Source organism: Chanodichthys erythropterus, chromosome 2, assembly GCF_024489055.1.
Source record: "Chanodichthys erythropterus isolate Z2021 chromosome 2, ASM2448905v1, whole genome shotgun sequence".
NCBI lineage: Eukaryota > Metazoa > Chordata > Actinopteri > Cypriniformes > Xenocyprididae > Chanodichthys > Chanodichthys erythropterus.
In genome coordinates this window covers 2,650,273-2,674,549 of record NC_090222.1, presented here as the reverse complement: position 1 = coordinate 2,674,549, position 24,277 = coordinate 2,650,273, and the positions used below count along the sequence as shown (strand labels likewise).

General features: G+C 37.2%; 1 protein-coding gene across 1 annotated transcript; it reads right to left on the bottom strand.

Annotated features, from left to right (window-relative positions):
• Positions 1 to 362: 362 nt before the first annotated feature.
• Positions 363 to 13,480, bottom strand: lin28aa (lin-28 homolog Aa). Its single transcript, XM_067391545.1, has 4 exons — positions 13,471 to 13,480; positions 12,206 to 12,381; positions 7,639 to 7,823; positions 363 to 573 (listed from the first exon to the last, which is right to left on the bottom strand). The coding sequence occupies exons 1-4, from the start codon at positions 13,478 to 13,480 to the stop codon at positions 363 to 365; spliced, it is 582 nt and encodes a 193-aa protein (XP_067247646.1).
• Between the last annotated feature and the right edge of the window lie 10,797 nt (positions 13,481 to 24,277).

Genomic DNA, 24,277 nt, shown 5'->3' with positions numbered 1-24,277 from the left:
CATTCATTTGGTCCCTGGTGATCAGGACAGTCTATTGCAAAACTGGCAAATGGCAAATCCCCAGTTCAAACCCACCACCAAAACATTTTCATAAAAGCATCAAGAAGTACAAGAAACACTCAAATGTATCAATCATCTGTAAGAATAAGACTTTTGCTTTGAGTTTATACCTTTAGACGAGGATAAAAATCACTTAATGAGATATGAGATAACTACTGCAGTGATACACCAAATTCCTGAGAGCAGCTCTATTCCTGAGCGTTAGACCATTAAAAAAGTGACGTTCTTCTCACAGACCTGAGGAAGTTCCAACAGCAGCATAATGCGTTTGTTTTTCCAGTATAGTGATATGATTGGTTTTCTCAGTCGGTGGGTGGAGGGGAGTGACTGTGCTCCGCTTTCTCCCCCGCGAGACCCGCAGACGATCCCTGAGAGCCCTGCGACGACTGCTGGGCTTTGGCGGGGCAGTTGGCAATCATGTGCGCCACGCTTTGGCAGAAATGGCATCTTTTGGGTTGGGGAGGCAGCTTGCATTCTTTGGCATGATGGTCCAGACCACCACAATTGTAACACCTGTGAAAAAATAATAATCACAAATGTACTTAAATGATTAAAACAATCACCTTAGAATATACTACTTAAAGGATTAGTTCACTTTCAAATAAACTTTTCCTGATAATTTACTCACTCCCATGTCATCCAAGATGTTCATGTCTTTCTTTCTTCAGTGGAAAAGAAATTAAGGTTTTTGATGAAATCATTCCAGGATTTTTCTCCATATAGTAGACTTCAATGGACTCCAGACTATAGTTTCAATGCAGCTTCAAAGAGCTTTAAACGATACCAGATGAGAAATCATCAGTCATTTTCTAAGAAAATACAACTGTATATGCTTTATAAACACAAATGACCACTTTCCAAGTGCTTCCGCTTTCGGTATTCTTCAAAAAGCTTACGCTGTATGTCCTTCACCTTCCCTATTCTACTTACGGAAAAAATTTAACTGGAGCCGCATTTGTTCTGTAAGTAGAATAGGGAAAATGTAGGACATACAGCGTAAGCTTTTTGAAGAATACGGAAATGCAGTTTTGGTGGAACCACTTGTAAGGCGATCTTTTGTGTTTATAAAGCATATACATTTACATTAGATAAGACTCTTATTCCTCGTCTGGGATCGTTTAAAGCTCTTTGAAGCTGCACTGAAACTGTCATTTTGACCTTCAACCGTTTGGGCTCCAGTGAAGTCCACTATAAGGAGAATAATCCTGGAATGTTTTCATCAAAAACCTTCATTTCTTTTTGACTGAAAAAGAAAGACATGGACATCTTGGATGACATGGGGGTGAGTAAATTATCAGGACATTTTTATTTGAAAGTGAACTAATCCTTTAAGCAGGGTTTTTTCTGTATTCAAAATTGTTTGGCAATCTTTGTCCCGCCACAGATTTATGTGATCATTTAATGTGACGAATGATGATTCCTGCCGTTCTTCAGTACCAGTACTTGCTAACAGCCAGATTCTTTGAAGCGCTCTGTGAAAAGTGTCAAAGGTTTCTATAGAGTGCCCCAGGGATGACTTGTTTTGCCAACCCGGAAGTTAGCGGCGCACAGGTTCCCTCAACTGATAGCCCATGCATTTTTCCCATAGACTTTTGGAAAATCGCAGAAAATAAGCTCTGTGTTTAACAAAGGGTTGTGACACTTACACGTTTTGTCTATCAAGATAATCTTTACAAGTTAACACAACATTTATAGATTTTGAAGCCTAAATAAAGTGGTCAGATATAAAAGGCTAACAGTAGGCTATAAACGGACTACAGCACACCATGGTCGCGGATCAACGTCGTCACCACCAAGCGTCCTCAAACTGTATTTAGAAAACAACTCTATTTAAAAACATGCTCGCTGATTATGATCTGTGCTGTTATGAATACTTATCCACTTTTTCATGAGAAATGCTGTCCAAATGTCCTCTTTGTCATGATGACAAAGGAAGTAGTCCCTTTTAGCAATTTGTTAGCAACCGCCGAATTTAAGACACAGCAAAAGTTTAAAAAAAATCTCACGCGGGTTATAACTGGTGTGTTTTATATCATAGATCAAAACGTGAAACTATTTAAAGGCTTTGTTAACCACAGACCTTATTTCAGGCGATTTAGCAAAAACCCATTCAAAAAACCCATAGACTTTACGGCGTTGGAACCGGAAGTCCTAAAATGCTAACTCGCTTCCGGGTTTTGCCTACAAAAACGCCTCATCCCTGGGGCACTCTATTTACAACATGATTTTGCAGCGTTGAGCTTTGTAGCCAATCACAGACATGTCTGTTGAGGGCATGCACACAACAGCCAATCAGATGTTTACGAATCCGCTCAACACCATTCAGAATGGCTGAGTTTTAGTTCGGCGTGAGTTCTGCAGTGCACGCTCATGAATCCTCTCATTATAACCAACAAAGTACAAAAATGAAGAGATTCATTGTACAGCTTCATTGATTGTAACGGGAGTTCTTCAAGAGTGCGGCTTTGTGTGCCTTACACTGTAACTGAGAGCTTTAGTGTTTATGGCAGTGATCTTTGCTTGCTTTTTCCTTTTCTGTATATAATATATATTTTTCATGCTGCTAACTACACATTGCAAAGTTTCTGGATCGACACCCATATAAATGGGCGACTGATTCCAGTTGACAGTGATGACTATAGCAATGGATGGAACAAAACAACAATGTGATACAGTATGTGAAATGATCTGTGCATTAAATCTTGGAGTGTAAATGCAAAATAATAAAGCTGCCACTTGTTCTATTTAATGTGTAATCTTTGTTGTTCACTTTACAAATCAATCACTCAGTGACTTTTTACATTTAAATTGACAGATTTTTAATAAAAAGCACATCTGTCCTGACAGTGATTGTTTTGAAAAATAGGATGAGATGATTTAATATTACAAATCGTTTCTTTGCATTTGTTTTTGATTTATTGCCAGTACTCTGTTCACATAGCTATGATACTGACCGTGTTTGTCCATCACCACCAAAGGCCATTTTTGACCCAAGAAAAACCCTGTTAAGTGACTTAAAACGGAGCCCCTAAAGGGACATGGTGGTGAAAAAAAAAATCTGCGAGGATGAAGTATATTTCAATGTTTTTTTTGTTCAAAAGTTATGCATTTCCCCAAGACATTTTACATTCGCTTGCAGAGAAATCCAAAGTTTCTCTGGGGAACGCTGAACAACTGTGATTTTTCTTTCCATCTCTTATTTTTTTCATCATCATGTCCATAACTTATAGAGCAGTTTTGGGAATATAAAAAAATTAATGAGTGTGTTTAGATGTACAACAAGATGCTGACAACCATCAACAGTCAGGTCATTCTAAAAGTTTCATTTTCATAAGATTCTGAAATTGTAGTATTTTGCCTTTTATGACTTATATTCATATAGTATGATATAGTGAGAATATGGAGCTCATACTTGAGAGGAAAAATAACTGAACAAAAATGTGGTGCAGATGCTGATTTTATATGGCCAAAAAGTAAAATGAGATCTTTATAACAGTATAGCAGATACTGACATAAAATGCATGTTAATATCAATATCTGCCAATAATGTCTTAGTATGATGATATTTAAATGCTTAGTTTTATGATCAAAGCCCTGTAGTTTTAAAACATGTAATGCAATAATGATTGAGAGATCAAAATAACCCTTCCTCAAAAGCTTGATTATCATATTTAACATGATTGTTTTGAAAATGATGTATGGATATTCAAGTAAACCTTTAGTCCAGTAAATGTTTTTCTTGAAATATTACTAATAATATCAAAGTTATTCTTACATACACTGTAAAGATTTCACAGCAGAAGAAGCATGAGCTGAACTACAATTATAGTAAAAGACTTTTACTTGCGAAAAAGTCGAAACTGTCAATCAGACAACAGAAGGAAAAAAGTTTTGATCTTGGCCTTTGCGTATCAAATATGATCCAGTCGGCTTTATAGGGTTAAAGTTTGCCAAAAAGCGTGAGCAATCATTCCAAATTTCCAAAGAAAATAAAGGCCATGTGCCGAGGTCCCAGTGGCATATGGGTGCTTGGTACGGGGCAGTCGCTGCTGCATTGATGTCCACTCAGCGGAGGTCATGTGGGCGACTGCAGGGCACAGGGGACGTTCGGGTGACACTATTGCAGCTTCTGGTGGTTTATAGGCACTGACCCGAGGCCTTCATCAGCACAGTGTGTGGCACGGCCGGACAGCAGGCGGAGCGTGCAGAAGGCAATGACAGCCTTTGTTTGAAAAAAGCTGCAGCAGCAACCTATGAACTATGACCTCTTGCAGCCCTAACCCCCAAACACCCCACCCAGTCCCTAAACACATGCAGTTTCCATGGCAACCCTGACCCCTGACCCCTCTCAAGCACCTTCATCTGTTATCAATTAAATAAACTGTGCGCTCGGAGCCGAACGTGCATAACAGTCACACTTTATTCTGTCTTGATTTCCTTCTCCCTTGTGAAAAAGAAGTGATCAGTTGCAATGAAAGTGCAATCTTCTTCAAATCTTGAAAAAATGTAATAATAATAATTGTACTAATACTTCAAACCTTATTGTATATATATATATATATATATATATATATATATATATATATATATATATATATATATATATATATATATATATATATATTTACAATAAGGTTCTGTTGGTTAATGTATATAAGGTATAATAATACATCTGTTACATTATTTATTAATCTTTGTTAACATTAGTTAATAAAAATACAACTGTTCATTGTTAGTTCATGTTAGCTCAGGTCATTTAAACAATATCGGACACAGCTTTTGATTTTAATTATGTATTAGTAAATGTTGAAATTAACATCAACTAAGAATAATAAATGCTCTTAGACATATTATTCATTGTTAGTTCATGTTAACTAATAGAGTAAACTAATGTTAACTAATATAATGTGTTACCATTTTAAACTGCACTTGCAGATAATATAATATCAATGAAATAAAAGGCCAAAAAAAGCATACTAAAGGGAGTACAGATTTACTGTTTTCAAACAGACTTAAGTACATTTTTAGAAAATAGTGCAGTAATGTAAAGTTTGTAATAATGTTAAATGAAAAGCTATACTTTAAAGTGCATTTTAATAATCTTTTGTCATGCTTTTAAAAAATACACTTATTTTGATCTTTGATCTAACATACTAAAGCATATGTACTTGATTATAATTTTATCTGTAGTATGTTGTTTAATTTTACATTTAAAGTTAATATATTTTACATGTATTGAACTCCCACTTCTTCATTATAAATTATGTAATTACACATATACATGACATATAAGTTTCAATAGAAATGACGTTGAAGTACATTTTACTTTACCTTGTCAGTACATTTAACAGTACACTTTATTTCAAAGACAATTGAACTGATTATAAAATTACATATAAAGATGCACTTAAGTCCTATTTGAGAGGGTAAAAAACACTCAATATGTTCAGCTAATTGTATTAAATATAAATTTAAACGACAATATATTTTCTTTTAAAGTGTCTAAAAAACATTCAATTCAGTTTGCACTTAAGTATATTCTTTTAAAGTATAGCGTTTCTGTAATAAGCACTCTTTTTAAAAGTATGCTAGTGTACTTCTTCTTCACAAAGGCTGCTTCATGAAACAATGACGGTAAATGCAGCGGGTCCACTGAGCTGATGAATAACCATGATGGACAGATGTGGCTCTTCTTAAAGGGGCAGCGTGCTCCAGGGATGTATCGAATGCAGGCCTCAATAAAGATCTGCTCTCAGATACTGTCAACACGACAGATACGTCAGTCACAGTGATCAGAATGGACTGACTGCTGGGCCAAATGATACGCCTGCAACTTCCATCTGTATTAAGAGCCAAGAAAGGAATCATTTGTGTCGAAGGTGCAAAAATGGCATGGAATAAATTCCTCACTTCTAAATAAACTCTGAGGAATATTTTTTTCTTGCAAACTGAATGAAAAACTGGGTGATCATCCTCGTAGTTAACATTTAAAGTTGCTTTCAGATGTTGAACAACCCCAGTATTGGGGGATATCCATCATATCCATCAGGTATAAATGCATCAGTGACCAGGAATTTTAACCAGTTATTGATCCGGGTCTCATCGACAGCCTGTCCATGCAGCCCTAACCGAGGGCAAGGGAAGGGAAGGGAGGAGGGAGGAACTGGTGACAGGGGTGAGATGACCAAAACACATTTTCAGAGAGATCAAAGAGGGCTCGATATACTTCACGTGTGTGATGTCATTGAGAACAAAATCAGACCAAAACAAAGTTCATTTCAGGAGTTCGAAACAGCTTGCCAGAGCAAACTTTCTGGAAAAGTTCACTGTGGCTGATACACACCATCAAACTACCACTGGTCTGTGGTGATTATGCAATAGGTGGGTATGGCTCTCCTTTTCTGAGACGCGAGTAAAAACATGAATACACCGGAGAGCCGCTTTATAGCACAAACTGAAGTAATTCTAATTGAAAGAGACACTGACACTGTTTTTCACGTTTAAAGGATTAGTTCACTTCAGAATTCAAATTTCCTGATAGCATTTCAATCAAAGATTTTTGTTTTTCTTCAGTGGAAAAGAAATGAAGGTTTCTGAGGAAAACATTCCAGGATTTTTCTCCATATAGTGGACTTCACTGGGGTTCAACGGGTTGAAGGTCCAAATGTCAGTTTCAGTGCAGCTTCAAAGAGCTCTACATGATCCCAGACGAGGAATAAGAGTCTTATCTAGAGAAAGCATTGACCATTTTCTTAAAAAAAATAAACATTTTAACTTTTTAACCACAAATGCTTGTCTTGCACTGCTCTGTGATGCTCCAGGCATTACGTAATTCGATGGAAAGGTCACACGTGACGTAGGTGGAAGTACCACTGTAGGGCGAAAAACTCCATCTCATTTTCTCCTCCAACTTTAAAATCATCTGACATCATTGTTTTACCTTTTTTTGTAAAGGCTATTTGACTTAGTCTTTGGACGTTCGCTCTGTAAACACTGGATCGGTACTTCTGCCTACATCACACGTGACCTTTCCAACATGATTACGTCATGCCTGGAGCATCACAGAGCAGTGCAAGACGAGCATTTGTGGTTAAAAAGTATATAAATATTTTTTTTTTTTTTTTTTAAGAAAATGATTAACAGTTTCTCTAGATAAGACTCTTATTCCTCGTCTGGGATCATGTAGAGCTCTTTGAAGCTGCACTGAAATTTGGACTAATTTTAATTCTGAAGTGAACTAATCCTTTAATACTGTAAAGCTGCTTGATTTAAAGTGATCTAGTGTATAATATGTACACTTTATGTAATAATACCATTAAGACACTAATATGCACCATTTAGGGGTAAACAAGGTACAGAAGTACACTTTCTAAAGGGTACTGCCCCAGTCACTTTCTTCTGAGAGTGTATTTATTTGACCAGCCAAACATGGCAACCTAATGGCACAGGACTTAAAATAAAGCTATTGGAAAGACCCGTGTTTCTTAGTAACAGAGAGGAAACCGCCCTTTTGCTCACAGCTGTTCAAAGCGAAATATGTGAATCGTTATATTACGTAACAGCTCTGAGACGACTCACCTGTCTCCTTTGGCCCGGCGTTTCTGGACGCTCTTGGCTTTGGGTCTCCTGTCACTGCCCACACAGTGAGCTCCTGCAGGACCCGTCACCCGCAGAGACTCCAGACCCTTGGAGGACTTCTTGAACGTGAATTCAACAGCCTCGCCCTCCTTCAGACTGCGGAAACCCTCCATGTGCAGTTTACTCTGAGAGAGGACAGACAAACATCCTCAGTAATGCCACGACACCAAATCCACGTTCATTCAGAAACTGAATCAATCACATGCAGAAGGCAAGAAAGTGCTGTTAGGTTGGAAACGCAAAGCATCTGGTCTCATCAAAGTGTTTGTGTTACTGTAGAAGACACTATTCAAGAGGACTGCAGTGTGTGCATCTGTATGTGTGATGTGCGTTCTTATGGGATATGTAAGAGAAAGCCAGTGATCTATGTGTGAAAAACCCATGCCTTACCATCCCCCGACCCAGGTTACAGCATTCCTGATTCACACACACACACACACACATCCCCCACAGCACACACACGTCTCTTATCCCACTCTCTGACCACAGGGAAGGATGCTGTGGAAGGGGTCCATGAAAATTCTTTAAATGGTTGCTTGGCTTTAGTGTCTCCTGAGGGCGAATATATTCCCTGTTAAGAATTTACTCCTATGGGAAACTGTAAATGTAGCACCTGAACTAATTATTTAAAGAAATAGAGTGCTGGAGGGATGACGTATTTTTGTAGGCCAAAACCTGGAAAAGACTTCGGCTTCCAATCGGCCTTGAAGTCAGTGGGTTTTTGGTAAAATGGCTGAAATAAGTTGTTTCATTCAACGCCATAAAATGCATCAGTAATCCCCTCTTTGTGATTATTTTAAAGCTTTTAATAAAATAATCTTTTAGATTTGCCTCCATTTTCTCTACTAGAAAAGATCTGTCTCTGCTTCCATTTAATTGTGACTTTAAGACTCGTCCCTCTTTACTATGCAAATTGCAATAAATGGGAAGTGAAGCTCTCAGGCTTCGAAATAAAAAGGATGCGAACACACATTAAAAATATGAAAGTAGTTAAAGGATTAGTTCACTTCAGATTTCAAATTTCCTGATAATTTCCTCACCTCCATGTCATCCAAGATGTTCATGTCTTTCTTTCTTCAGTGGAAAAGAAATTAAGGTTTTTGAGGAAATCATTCCAGGATTTTTCTCCATATAGTGGACTTCAATGGGGTTCAACGGGTTGAAGGTCCAAATGTCAGTTTCAGTTCAGCTTCAAAGAGCTCTACATGATCCCAGACGAGGAATAAGAGTAATAAATAAAATAAAAAGCCATGCATTACGTAATTACGTTGGAAAGGTCACGTGTGATGTAGGTGGAACATGCAAAGACGCCCTTTACAAAAAAAAGGTAAAACAACTATGTAGGACGATTTTGAAGTTGGAGGAGAAAATGAAAGTTTTTCACCCTACCACGGTAAAAATGCAAGATGTGCATTTGTGGTTAAAAATATATAATTTATTTATTTATTTATTTTTTGAAAATGACCGAAGCTGCACTAAAAATTGACATTTGGACCTTCAACCCATTGAACCCCAGTGAAGTCCACTATATGGAGAAAAATCCTGGAATGTTTTCCTCAAAAACCTTCATTTCTTTTCCACTGAAGAAAAAAAATCCATTAAGTCAGATCTTTTCAAGGAATTTGTGTATCAGGTTCACAAACCTGGTCTGAATGATTTGTTCAAAATGTTTTACAAAGTCCAGTTCATCATATGGTTTGAGAAGACTTAGAATATAGTGCAAGAATTGTATGAATCACTTTTATGTTGTTTTTGAAGATTGAAAGCCTCAGTCCCCATTATTGTCAATGCATTCAACAGAATGACCAACACAGTCCTATTCAATGACCAATCACCTCCTGTGTTCACTGAAATAAAGAAAATCATACATTTGGAACAACATGAGGCGGGCGAATGATGATTGAATTTTGAAGCCTTATTCATAGAGAACTAATGCTACCCTGTACTTTAGTATCCTGGACACTATCTATTGTCTGCACAGAATGGCATTCTACTCATGCGTTAAAAACAATGCATTACATTTCCTCTTAATGTTGCATTCTTCTGCCACCAACCAATGGCAGCAATGTGAGCTCATACAGTAAATGCATTACACAAATGATAAACACAATGAGCAGAAGCATTATGGGATTATGGGAGCATCTCATCTCTTATTTTACCTCAACATCAAAAGAAAGAAATTATACACCAGTAAGGTTTTTAGCATTATTTGCATGACTGTGAAATCCATCTTATCTCGCTATTCCATCTGTCACTAGCTTACGGTTATGCAAAAAACAAAACTAAACAACAACAAAAAACACACACATTCTCATTACTGTAATGCACAAATTATCACGTGCATTTGTAAAGTAATATTAGGCATGGCCATCGAGCACTATGCTATTTTCTTTCACCTCTAAGAAAAGCATAATTATATTAGTTAGAGTTTAAGCATTTGGCTTAAACCGAGAAACAAAGAAAATGCCTTTTAACACTCAAACTATTCTAGCTCTCCTGGATATTTTATTTACGATTTTAAGAAATAAGGCACAATAAGTGTATCAAACACCATCAGTGGATCAACAGATGACTAGTAATACAGATTGTCGTATTGATGTGATGTAAACGGCCCCACGAGGATCTGTAGCAGTGTTTGTTTTGTGGAAACACTGTTGGTCACAGATATGTTGAGGCAGATGCAGTGTTCCCTTTCAAGTACTTCCATTGTGTGTCGGTCAAAGTGACCGTTAACGTATTTCCCTAGACGCGTGTGACCCCCAACCCCCAACTTCCCTTCCTCCATCTGACATCTCTCTGACAAGCTTTAAGGCATCTTTAGAGCTGTTCCTTCAGTAAAAACCCTAAGAAGAGAGCATGATCACTGGATCTGTACTGGATGATCCATTAGTAACAGTCACACAGGTGATGGAGAAATCACAAGCAAGCAGGTTTTGACATAACAGGAAGCAAAACTCCACGGATAAAGAAAGGATCTGTCATGCAGAGAGAGCTGTCTTTCTTTTGTTTGCCCTCACAAAGAGCGGTGGAGTTAATGTTGTGTAGCTGAGGCCCGCTGTCACAGCCAAACGTGTGCGCGGCACGTGGATCGGGAATGAATCTCGCCACGCTCGCCTTTGTCTTGTTTAGTTGGGCTGTAAGAGACACTTAACATTCAGTAACGTTATCGGTTCGACTGCACTGACACGACACGATGAGAAGTGAATTGAGCCGAATAACAACACTATTGTCTTCTGCTTTATTCGGAATTTGAATTTGTCTAACGTTTGATGAAGTTTGCATCGTTGGTTCTGTTATTTTCTTGTTTATTACTGTGAAGCTGCTTTGAAACAATCTGTATTAATAACATAAAACTGCCTCTTAGTACTAAATTGAGTTATTTTTCACTGCTTATTGCACTTAAACAGTCAAATTCACACAAAATAAGGTCATTCATGTAAACTCATGTATTCATGTAAACACAGTCAGTTATGTTTGAAGTGAACGTAAACAGCTGAGAAAGAAAACGCATGTGTAACAGTGTAATGGATCCGTGCGTCAGGTCTTAAAGTGACAGCAGCCTAATAAACCTGCTGCCAAATTATGAGATAATAATAAAAATATCTATATGGCAGTTTTTCCCAATGTATCAATGTCAAAACTGTGGCCAGTGAAAATGCTGAGTGGCTGGTAAAACCAACAGTGACTGGTGAGCAAAAGAGTTAATGTCAAGCCCTGCATACAATGATGTGATAAACGAATAATACTGAACGAAGCTGAACATTCCTGATCTGTATAAAGTCTCAGCAACTCTCCGGGACACAAATGGCCACCCAGTTGGTCACCTCTACAAAAGGGCTCCTAAATGTTTCCACTTCAATTGCATACAAGTATCTGTGGCTAATGACTTTATGACAGGAAACAAGATTAAAGGGGTCATCTCTTGCTGACAGGCCAGACTATTGTTTTAAGACACGGCACTTACATGGGAAATGAGTTGAGAGAGAAATACTAACCATACCAGCGAGGACCAGTGCAATTACTGCAGAAGTTCAAACACTCTGGGCAATGGTGCTGTTTGACCGGTGTTTGGACAATCAGGAGAGACTAAGCAATTTTAGGTTTCAGATGTTGGCTTTCCAAATCATAATAAATAGGTAAATGGGAAAGGGGTCAGTGCAACATTATTTCAGACATTTTTGGTTAAATGTCTGAAATAAGGTCTGCGGTGAACACAAGCTCAAGATATTTTTTCATGTTTTATTCCACAACATAAAACAATACCATCGTGTGATATTTTTTAGGCGGTTGCTAACATGCCTAAATGGCATTACAATGCTGAAGACATTAAACGTCATGCGACTGCGGTTTATAACCTACGTTTGGCTTTTTACTTCTCTTGTATTTAGGCTTGAAAATTCATAAAAGTGGTGTTCATCTGTGATTATCATGATGAAAAAAATGTGTAATTTGTGACAGAGCTTATATTTTCTGTTTTATTTTTAAAAATATGTTTCTCAACACTTACCTGATGGACAAACACGTCGACTGGGGTTTCTAAAGGCACACCATCTCGTGTGGTCATGGACAGGAATCCAAAACCCATCCGAACGTTGAACCACTTGCACACGCCCACGCCATGGTACGACTGAGGGTCTTCCTCGGGGGCCTGCCCCTCCTCCTCCTCTGTTTTCGTACACCCTCCTACAAAACCATTTATATTTACAATCAGAGTTTTTATAGGGGAAAATATATGCATGCAAACATGTAGCCTATTCAAATGTGAAATCTCAAAATTCAGTGAGAGTAAAAAAGAATTGCCAAAATGACAGAAACCAACAGTGTGTTTTTTATATATATATATATATATATATATATATATATATATATATATATATATATATACATACATACATTTCAGATAGCACTTTGGCTTTTGCATATGAAGTCTCCATATATATATATATATATATATATATATATATATATATATATATATACTAAACTGCCAGAATAAAAATTCTGGCAGTTTAGTATGTGAAATCTCAGAATTCAATGAAATTCAATTTAATATTTATGCTGAATAACAACATGTGGGCCTATTATCACTATTGTGCATTATATATATATATATATATATATATATATATATATATATATATATATATATATATATATATATATATATATATATATACCAAAATATGTTGTAATATGCCTATTATTTAAATTATTACTCCATTTTGTGTAATAAAAAAAAAAAGAGGCAACGAAGAAAATAATATGAACTACTAATTTAAATCGCAATTGTAGTGCAGAAAGCTGGGAAAATGAAAAGGCCTATTGAATATATCGATTAATTTAATGATGCCATCTCGGTCTCTCTATTGCTACCAAATTTTAGGCGCCTTTCTCCAAAGTGGTTGATGGAGACTTCCCAAATGTGTGCTAACATCAATCCCGACGGAGAACAAACACTCTCGTACTTTCTGCCGCTTCATCTTGATCGTCCTGGTGTGAATCTGAAGCCATGGTGAGCGGAATCACATCCAGCGCGGGCCTAAAGCCTTCCTCAAGTCTCGATAAAACACTCTCTCAGCTCTTCAGGAAAACGGGAGCAAAACAAAGGGGAGCTCCAGGATAACCTCACTTACACTAGCTAGTACACGAGGGAGCGGGGGTCAGGACACGGACACACGAAACACAATGCTGGGACCCCCAGCTCTCCAAAACAAGCAACACCTTGATGTACCCTGATGAAGAGGGCCAGAACCTCCAAAAACAATGACATACCCTCTGCCATGGGTTCCCCTCTGCGCCTTTCTCCTGAGCTTGTGTTAATCTCGGTTCTCCAGGTGATCCCTCAGTGGATCGGTCACTGCTCTGGACTGATGCTTCTCATGGTCGACCCCCTCTCTCACAGTTTCGGTCAAGTCCACGTGATTCCCAATCACTCTCCCCTCCAGGATGACCAACACATTCCTCAATGGATGCCCCCCTCAGTCCAAAACAGACCAATCACGCAGAGAGACCATCACTGCGCTAAAGTCCGGCCCACAAACTCTTCCACACAAGGTGACCACAACAACATGAGATGACCGCTCCACACTTCGGAAAAGGTGAACACTAATGTCGCACTGATCATTTAGGCCTGTTAAGGCCTTTCTCAGGATATATAATATTATATAATAAGTCATAATGAGATATTTTTACTGTATTTGTTTCATTAACTTGATATTTTTAGATGTTTCTAAATTAAATGGTCTCAACATGTTCAAAAGGAGAGTAAAGACGCCATGCTGCAGTTTTGACCATGGTTTTAAAACTGTGTTTGACACAAAAGCACTGAATGCAGCGACAAAAACAGAAACCGAAACTCGAAGTATTTAGAAATGATCCCACGTGCCCCAAAATCATTAAATGTTCACAAGAAATACACCTTTAACATTTTTAAATTGTAGGCTATAGTAAATATTCTCATTTACGATTTTTGTTTTAAACCAATTCCGACCAAATTCCGAGAGCATTCCAGATTAAATTCCGACCAAACCGGTTATAAATCATTTCATAAATTAAATGTAAAATAATAATGTTTATCATCTCAGTGTTGTTTGTTCCGTAATGTTCGTGCACGAGTAGAACAAACACAAAACAAGTTTACTGTCATTCATCGACTTTATTTATTCAATAGCATATTAATTTCACACAATTATTGATTCGAATCAAAATAAATAAAACATTGATTTGTGATCAGGATAAATTTGATCGATCTTCTGAAGTGTCGATTAGATGTTAAGATACATATATAATGATATTTTGTTCTTTATGCGACATTATCACGGCTTTTATGATGATGATGATACACTGAAAAAAGCGGCAACCATCTACATTTACTTTAATTAAAGAATATTTAATATCTCTGAACCAACCTACAAACGTTTAAACTAATTTTGGGTTCAAATCGGGTAGAAATCGCTCTTTAGGGTGTAATTTCACACTGAAAAATTTTACAGTATGATTATTATTACAATATTAGGCCTAATCAAACGAAAAAATAAATGAGTGTAATTTGTGCTGCCATTGACATTCAAAACCACCTCCAAATGGTTGACTTGTTTAAATTCACTTTCAACATATCCGTTATGAAATTTCGTTTGTATATTGTCATATAAAATATAATTATATCATCATGTCATATTGTCATTGTTGTTTGACATAACCTAATGATTTTTTTTTAAACAGTAGCCTATTTGTTAGAAAAAGCCCAAATGTCCTCCAGCGAATGATTCATTCTGTGATCAGAGATGCAGGGGAGAGATGCTGTCCTCCCCCATCCAAACAATCAATAATCAAACATGAATGCCAATTGATCAATGCACTGTTGCTATGGTGATGTAACAAGTAACCTACCTATCAATAACCCCTGATTCCAACAATGAGCATGCAAAACTGCACATACATCACATCTCAAGGGCCTGAGCACATTTCATGGGCAAAAAAAAATGTTTTTATTGTGAAGAAAAATATATGTTATATTCTTTTCTCATAGAAAGCTTTTCCCAGGCTGTAATGTTGTTGAATGCACATGCAAAAAAAGTTTGTCATATGTTTATTGATACAAGTTTCTGTATTTAGAATCTGCAAAAATGAACCACATGCAAACTCTTTTTTAACATTTAACTTCTTGCTTTAAATAACCATCAGCTCTTTCCTCAATTAACATAAATTTGAATTGTGTTCATTAAGACATTAAAACATTAGACTGAAGGTGTCATACTTGAGATCAGTTTTCAACATAACTGGAAAATGTAGCAGTTATTGTTAAGATCATGTTCATTGCTTATTCGTGTGCAGAGTTAATATCAGCGTAATTCAAACAAAACTATCATTTTAGAGAAGCATCTGTGATTACCTTTATGTATAATACATTATAATGGTATTCATAAATAATTCTAACCAAAGTTGAAATGCATTATAATATTTGCACACTCTGTGTTACAGCTGAAACTGGTTGTTTGTTGTGTGTTTTAATACATTATACTTTCTTGAGGTGTATAATAATGTATTATAACTGTGGTTACAATTATTCATGAGATCATACAAAGCACAAGGTGCATAATTAATACATTATAATACTTTTGCATGCATAAAGGCTTTATTTTTATATTTGTGGTGAAAGGACTTGGAACATGTAGCGTTTAAACACTGTATTTAGCTGATGGAACTATATAATTTAATTATAAGGATTCTTATATGATGAAAACTTATTTTTTTAAAGGCAGGGATGTAGATTTCATACAGCAAACAGTGTATTTCCCCACAGGACAGACTCAGGAAATGGTAAAACTGGATATGATTAGAACACAATCCAGACTTTTTTAAGTGAAGAAAATTGAAATGAACACAATGCATCAAAATGAAACACAATGAAACACAATGAGTTGTATTAGCGACAGTTCAGAGTTTCTTCCAATAGATATCCATTACATTTTAATTAATTTTATAAAACAGAAGTAGCTTGAATGGCTTTGCTCTCAACCGTATGGAAATAACTTATTTGATCACACTGCACAAAAGGGATTTTTGTCCTGTTTTACAGTTCAAATGTCTAAAGATTTTTAAATCAAGATACTTTTACTGGACATACAAAATGACATAAAATATACTATCTTGTTTTCTGTGAAACTGATCTAAATGAAGTCATTTATCATTAAAACAAATATAACTTTTCATAACTCATTGACAGATAAGCTATTTGTTTTTGTTTTAAGCATAAACTCATAATTTTGTTACATTTTTCAAAACTTTGTTTTGCATTTAAAGGTGAAAAATTGAATTTATCTTGGCATAGTTGAATAACAAGAGTTCAGTACATGGAAATGACATACATTGAGTCTCAAACGCCATTGTTTCCTCCTTCTTATGTAAATCTCATTTGTTTAAAAGACCTCCGAAGAACAGGCGAATCTCAACATAACACCGACTGTTACGTAACAGTCAGGATCATTAATATGTACGCTCCCAATATTTGCATATGCCAGCCCATGTTCAAGGCATTACACAAGGGCAGCCAGCATGGGCGTAGGTTTAGGGGGGGACGCTAGGTACTAGTCCCTATCTATATTTTGAGATGACAAATTTGTCCCCACCAATATTTAGCAAGCTCCTTTGAACTGCTATTTGGATCGATTCTAACAGCCAGGACGACGACAGTACAAGAAACGCCGTAATTTGATTGGCGGCGGGGTATCTGACAGGCTACACGCGCGGGCCGGGACTACTTTTGTGCTTGCACTAGCAGCGAGCGGGTGGTGTGTGTGTGTGTGTGTGTGTGTGTGTGTGTGTGTGTGTGTGTGTGTGTGTGTGTGTGTGTGCGCGCACACGCATGTTGACGACGCCGACGGTAAGTTACTGTCTCTCTGCCACATACAAAGGCCAGAGTTAAAACATTTTAATATTCAGTTTTTTGCCCCTTTTTGTACTTTAGATGCCACCCAAGAAGAAGAAAGGGGACATAAAGGGGACAAATTATAACTCCATTATGGCTACTTTCCACATAAGAAGCTTGTCCCCTGCATTTGCATAGGGGACAAGCTTCTTATGTGGAAAGTAAAATGTGGAAATTAGCTATAATGGAGTTATAATTTTGAGTGCCAAATAGTAGAATAAATTTGTTTTTTTGCTTTGTTTTTTGGTATATTATTGTGCTTCAAAAGTTCACAAAGTCTACCTCTTGCAACAGTGTTTTTTTGTAAGTATAAATAGGCTACTAACGTACATAGTAAATTATGTTTGTTTGTTAATAAACCGTATGGTTGTTCAGCATTTCACATTCCCAGGTATTAACGTGAGTGTACTGGAGGGTAAATTGTGTTTATAATAGAAAAAGTTATTATATTTATTTATTTAGATTTGTTTCCTTGTGGCAGAGAATTTTTTTGTTAGTGTAAATACTAATGTACATAATAATTTTTGTTAATAAAACGTTTAGTTGTGCAGCATTACACAGTCTCAGGTTTTTATTTTTATTTTTTGAGAGTGCATTTTTGAGATTATACAGTTATACTAGCTCTTTAGGGACAGTATGGATGGTATATCGGGGTCAGGAATCCTGACTCAGGATACAATGTAATGAGATGAAGTAGATTCACTTCTGTATTGGGATATTCTGTATTGGCAACAGTCTGAAATAATAAAAAAAAGGAAATCACCTATCTTACAACAAATGGGGGTTACAACAAACCTACTTCCATGGCAGCCAGTATTAACGTCTGGATCTGTGCACAGCTGAATCATCAGACTAGGTAAGCAAGCAAGAACAATAGTGAAAAATGGCAGATGGAGCAATAATAGTTGACATGATCCATGATATCATGATATTTTTAGTGATATTTGTAAATTGTCTTTCTAAATGTTTCGTTAGCATGTTGCTAATGTACTGTTAAATGTGGTTAAAGTTACCATCGTTTCTTACTGTATTCACGGAGACAAGAGCCGTCGCTATTTTCATTATTAAACACTTGTATAATTCTTAAACACAACTTCATTCTTTATAAATCTCTCCAACAGTGTAGCATTAGCCGTTAGCCATGGAGCACAGCCTCAAATTCATTCAGAATCAAATGTAAACAATATAACAGTATACAATACTCACATAATCCGACGCATGCATGACGAACACTTTGTAAAGATCCATTTGAGGGTTATATTAGCTGTGTAAACTTTGTTTATGCACTGTTTAAGGCAAGCGCGAGCTCTGTGGGCGTGGAGCAGGGAATTAAAGGGCCAGTAGCCCTGAATCGGCTCATTTATAATGATGCCCCAAAATAGGCAGTTAAAAAAATGAATAAAAAAAAATCTATGGGGTATTTTGAGCTGAAACTTCACAGACACATTCAGGGGACACCTCAGACTAATATTAAATCTTTTTAATAAAAGTTCTAGGGCACCATTAAGCAAATTAGATATTTGCATTGGAAAACAGGACAAAAATACTGAGGAAGATATTCATTTTTGAAATGCATGCAGCATTAAATGCCATTCTACTCTACTCTCTAGTCTACTCTAATCTTTGTGCAAGAAACTCAACTCTTAATAATCTTAGCTACTTATTAATTATCAAACATTATATAATTGCAGCCCATATAGTGCCAGCTAAAGGTTCTTACCTCTAGCTGGTATTATATGAACCTATATCTTATCAAGGTGTGATCATTGTTTTTGCATGTCACCTAAGACTTTATAAGGTCTGTATCCATATCTGTAGTACATTAGTTTTCATGAATAATCTTATGGGGCATAAATCTGAGGTGTTCAGGTAGATGTAGAAGTTACTGCTCCTATAGTGATAATCCTTATTCTAATAATAAAAAAAGATGAATTGAAGACTGAATGTATTATACCATGCAGCACTATGAAAGGTTTTGTGCCATGTGTAATTAAATCTGCCATATGGGTTAGCCAGTGTGTTCATTTTAGTGATCAGGAAAACAAGCTTTCTGAGACTGAATCAGTTGAGCAGGTCATCGGACAATGATTGATCGCTTTGAAAACAGCATTCTGGGGACATCTGCTGTCAAATGTGTGTAAAAGCAATGGAAAGACTTCAAAGTGACAAAATACTATAGAAATGACTGGCATTTCATTTAAATCTAACCAATAATACATGAACAGTATATCTGTGGGACTCCGTGTGATTAATAGCCAATACTTCAGGGTTTTTTGTAATAAAGTTTCTCTTCAATTTTGTTCTCAATTGGTTCATGAATTGGGGCACTGGTGAGGGCAGCAGGACCCTGGATCACCACACATTGGGACACTGATGACTGATTTCCAGGGACATGATGACAACGCCCTCGTTCTACAACATTACTGCTGGTATTTATGAACAACAGCAGAGCTGATATCTTTCTATCCACATGGGACACATTCTATCTGCGCTGTTTCTATCCAGTTTGAATCCCAATTTCTGCATTTACACACAGTACAGTCCAAAAGGTTGGAACCACTAAGATTTTTAATGTTTTTAAAAGAAGTTTCGTCTGCTCACCAATGCTACATTTATTTAATTAAAAATACAGTAAAAACAGTAATATTGTGAAATATTATTACAATTTAAAATAACTGTTTTCTATTTGAATATATTTCACAAAGTAATTTATTCCTGTGATCAAAGCTGAATTTTCAGCATCGTTACTCCAGTCTTCAGTGTCACATGATCCTTCAGAAATCATTCTAATATGCTGATCTGCTGCTCAAGAAACATTTAGTTACATTTATTTATTTATTTGTGTACAATAATTTTTTTCAGGATTATTTGATGAATAGAAAGTTCAAAAGAACAGTGTTTATCTGAAATCTAATCTTTTGTAACATTATAAATGTCTTTACTGCCACTTTTGATTGATTTAATGCATCCTTGCTGAATAAAAGTATTAATTTCTTTATTTTCTTTTCAAAAAAATAAAAATAAAAATTCTTACTGACCCCAAACTTTTGAACGGTAGTGTATAATGCTACAGAAGCTTTGTATTTCAGATAAATGCTGTTCTTCTGAACTTTCTATTCATCAAGGAATCCTGAAAAAAAAAAGTACACAACTGTTTTCAACATTGAAAATAGTCATAAATGTTTCTTGAGCAGCAAATCATCATATTAGAATGATTTCTGAAGGATCATGTGACACTGAAGACTGGAGTAATGATGCTGAAAATTCAGCTTTGATCACTGGAATAAATTACACTTTACTATATATTCACTGTGACGAGCAGGGCGGGCGAGAGCCGTGAGGGAACGGCGCGAGGCCGGTGACGCGAGTGATAATGAGCGTCACCTGCGAGGCGTGCCGGCCTCGAGTCTCTCACGGAGGAGCTCCGGAGGCATAAAAGGAGGAGCGACTACAATGAAAGACGAGAGAGGACCAGGCCTGGACTTTATTTTATGTTTTGTTATGTTTGTGTGGCCGGCAGACGTCCGCGAGGGTCTGCCGGCATTACTTTCGTTTTGTTCTTTGTTTATTTTACATTAAAAGTTACGTTCAATGTTCGCCGGTTCCCGCCTCCTTCTTCCCATATCTACTAACCTCGTTACATTCACATAGAAAACAGTTATTTTAAATTGTAATAATATTTCACAATATTACTGTTTTTTACTGTATTTTTAATTAAATAAATGTAGCCTTGGTGAGCAGACGAAACTTCTTTTAAAAACATTAAAAATCTTAGTGGTTCCAAACTTTTGGACTGTACTGTATATTTATGGACTAAGCTGATTATAATGCTAAATTCTGGCCAAAAGAATAGTAGGCTCCTAAACTATGTATAAGAAAAAGATGTCTTACTTTCTTTATTGTTTAATAGGGGCCGATCACCAAGACTTCAGAGAATCAATTTATAAAGTCAAAAATGTTCACCATTAATGATTTGTGTGTGAATAAAATGTAAATAATGTGAGACTCAATTTCCACTGTTAAACAAACTTTTATTTCAATCTAACGGTTGTACCTGAAAATGTAAAATAAATCACTTGTTGCACAGGACGTTTGTCAGAGACACATCCACCAAACCGCAGGTGTTTAGAATGGAAAAAGCAAAAGGCTTTTATGAACTGTGTGTGCTGAATCACTATTCTGTAATATCAATTACAAAAAATTAATATGTAATTATATGAAAATGTTGATCATTACTTTGTTTATTGTCATTCATGCATAAACAACCACCCTTAGTTAATGAACAATTTAAAATATTTACATTCCTGGTGCTTCTGTGCAGCACAAATAAAGTAGATCATTTTCTTGCATCCAACAGGATAGGAAGTAATGATCTGTAATCGTTACTTCTGTAATCCAAAAGGATGGGGAAATTGATAACACAATAAATGCACTACTTATTTGTTACACAGGATGCAAGATTGTCACACAATCTCACAAACTTAAACATTTGCAAATACAAATTTAAATTTAATATAAAGAACTTTTCATTGTCCTCCACCTATCCATTCAATCCCATCTCTCCATGCATCCTAATCAACCCTGCTATACTGCCCTGTCTCCTCCAAACACATGCTTCCTGTACTCATTCTCCTGGCTAATGATTTCCTTGCTGACTTTATCCAGTATTTCTTTGTGAATGTGACAGACTGCTACATTGTTAATGTGAATCTGACACATTGTGCAGATCTTCAGCCTCCTCAGAGCACTGAAGCTCCTCTCTGCTTCAGCAGAGGAACAACCATAAGAAGTCGTACAAGCGCTTCTACTTGCATGGTTGAAATGGACTTCAGGCAGCTGATTCCTCAGAACAGTGTTTATGCATTGGAGCTTAAACATGTTCAGCTGCACCTTCAGTGACCTTTGGTTTAATTCAGGATACTGGTCCACCACAGCAGTGTCCATCTCCCTAGTTAGGAGGGCTTCTTCCAGTGTTTTCAGACCACCTCTCCTTCAGCTGGATGTCCACAGTATCCAGCACCTTGAAGAAGTCAGCTCAGCTCTGTTCTTCTGGGGTTGTAGGCGTGTGTGCAGTAGTGACAATGCCAATTAAGCGTTTGGGTGGACGGCGGATGTGGGGAATGGTTATGGGCTGAATATTTAGCTTGGTAATCATCTCTGGAACTTCTCCTCAGTTCTCTTTGCCCTCAGGGTGGTCCTCACACAATCTGCTGCAGAGATGATACCAGACACTGTTTCTGTCTGTTTCTGCAGAGTGCAATTAAGACACTCCAACTCCTGGATTACTTCAGTGGCCATCATGAGTCCTAAAAGTGTGGTACCTTTTCCAAATCCCTCTTTCTGTCACACCAGTGTTTGGGGCTTCTGCTTGGGCCATGTCCTCAAAGCTGAGTATCAGAGTGACACAGCACGGACCAGATTGCTGGAGTCCTGGTCGTCCATCTTGTTTGACACAAGGGTTGCAGGTTGCAAGTGTCCCAGATGCTGCTACACATTTTGTTTTGTATTTGCCTGACAATTTGTACTGACAGCCAAGCTTGTGAACCCAATCCAGGGCATCAGATGTCAGTGATGACGCTGTACAGGCAGCCTGGGTGACCAGATTTGCACAGTGGGCGCCACAGTGTGCATCCAAAGCCAGCAGCTGCATCTCACTCATCCTGGCCTGAGCTCCCTTTCTGTTGCCTGACATGTTCGCTGCTCCATCATATGTTTGTCCACGCAGACCAGACAGCGGAAGATTCAAGCGCAACAACACATCTGTGGGAACTTTTCCTAGGTTTTCCCCAGTTGTGCTTGAGACTTCATAAAATCCCAAGAAGACTTCATGAGGGACAAAATCATGGTCTATCCACAACTGACGCATATGGCTTCCCGTTCAGTTCCTTCAATAATGGAATATTGGAGGCGAGGCAGCATGTGAATTGAGCTAATGATTTCCCTAAATACGCTGTTTGCTAAAAGATTTAAAATTTAATTCTGGATTTTGGGAGATATGTAATCATGTTTTCTTCTTGACAGACATTCCCTAAGCCAGGGTCATCTTCACATCCTATGTTCAGTAACTGGTTTAAGTTACCCTCTTCAGCTGCAAGGCCCCTAAGAGCAGCTCCCTGGCGTGCCAAGAGCTGTACAGAGCCCGCGATTTTCACGAGACACCGTCTTGATTTCTGTTGCTGTGCAGCTTTGGCTGAAGATAACTGGACGTCTACTGGTTTTGTTTTTTGGCAGTGGGTAGTGACAGCAACTTTGTGTGCATTGCTTTGGACATGTTCTGCAAATTTTTGAGTTGCCTTTTTTTCAGTTTCGGAAACAAGTTTTGACAAATGTTGGATCTGCATTCTAGGCCAAATTTGATTTTTCATGCCCAAAAGCTTGAGCACAGAAAAAAACAGGATTCCAATGACTCCTGGACTGTAGTGGAGCCAAGGAAATTCACAGTACCTCTTTTCTTGGAACCGTAGCGTTTTGTTGGTGAGCTTCTGCACTGCAGTGAGCTTCGGGTTAGCCTGGTCGGTTTCAGCTTCCTGCACTTCTTTGCTTATCTCTTATGGAATATGAAAATGTGCTAGCCTGTTTCTGACGTGAGACATAAATAAAATAAATGGCCTGACCCTTTACACCCTGTCTCACCCTCCCTGTCTTGAAGCCTCTTCACCTCATCTGTCCCCTGATATAAGCATGACACAAATAAAAATAAAAGTTCATCGCAACTGAAACTGTATGGAAAGGGTCATGAACATTTTCATATTTATGTAGGCCACCACAATAATATTTCAAAAAATAAAATGGTAAAATGCAGCGCTTTTTACTGTCACTTTTTACCCAGCCGTCCAATCACAGTGGAGCAGGAGCTGGACAAATACTACACTATCCAATCATCCTACTTGTATAACAAACGAACAACAATGGAGTTAATATTGCTGGTTACTGCATTTTTATTTTAGTAATATTAAAAAACAGATACTGCCATAGATATTCCAAATCATAGCAACCATCATAAAAACATCTCAGCTGGAAAAAACACACCCCCAGCTGGCCGCTTTCAGAAAAAGCACGAGGCCTTTCTGGCTAAAAACACTGTGGTGGACACGTCAATTGAATATATATTGTTAGGCATATGGCCTATATGTTTCTGCATTTATGCAATGT

What these genes read in the sequence shown, in the direction of transcription:
- lin28aa (XM_067391545.1), bottom strand. An exon ending in TCGACGTGTTTGTCCATCAG is followed by an intron (nt 7,824 to 12,205) that starts GTAAGTGTTGAG and finishes GTCCTCTCTCAG; the next exon opens with AGTAAACTGCACATGGAGGG. An exon ending in CGCCGGGCCAAAGGAGACAG is followed by an intron (nt 574 to 7,638) that starts GTGAGTCGTCTC and finishes ATTTTTTCACAG; the next exon opens with GTGTTACAATTGTGGTGGTC.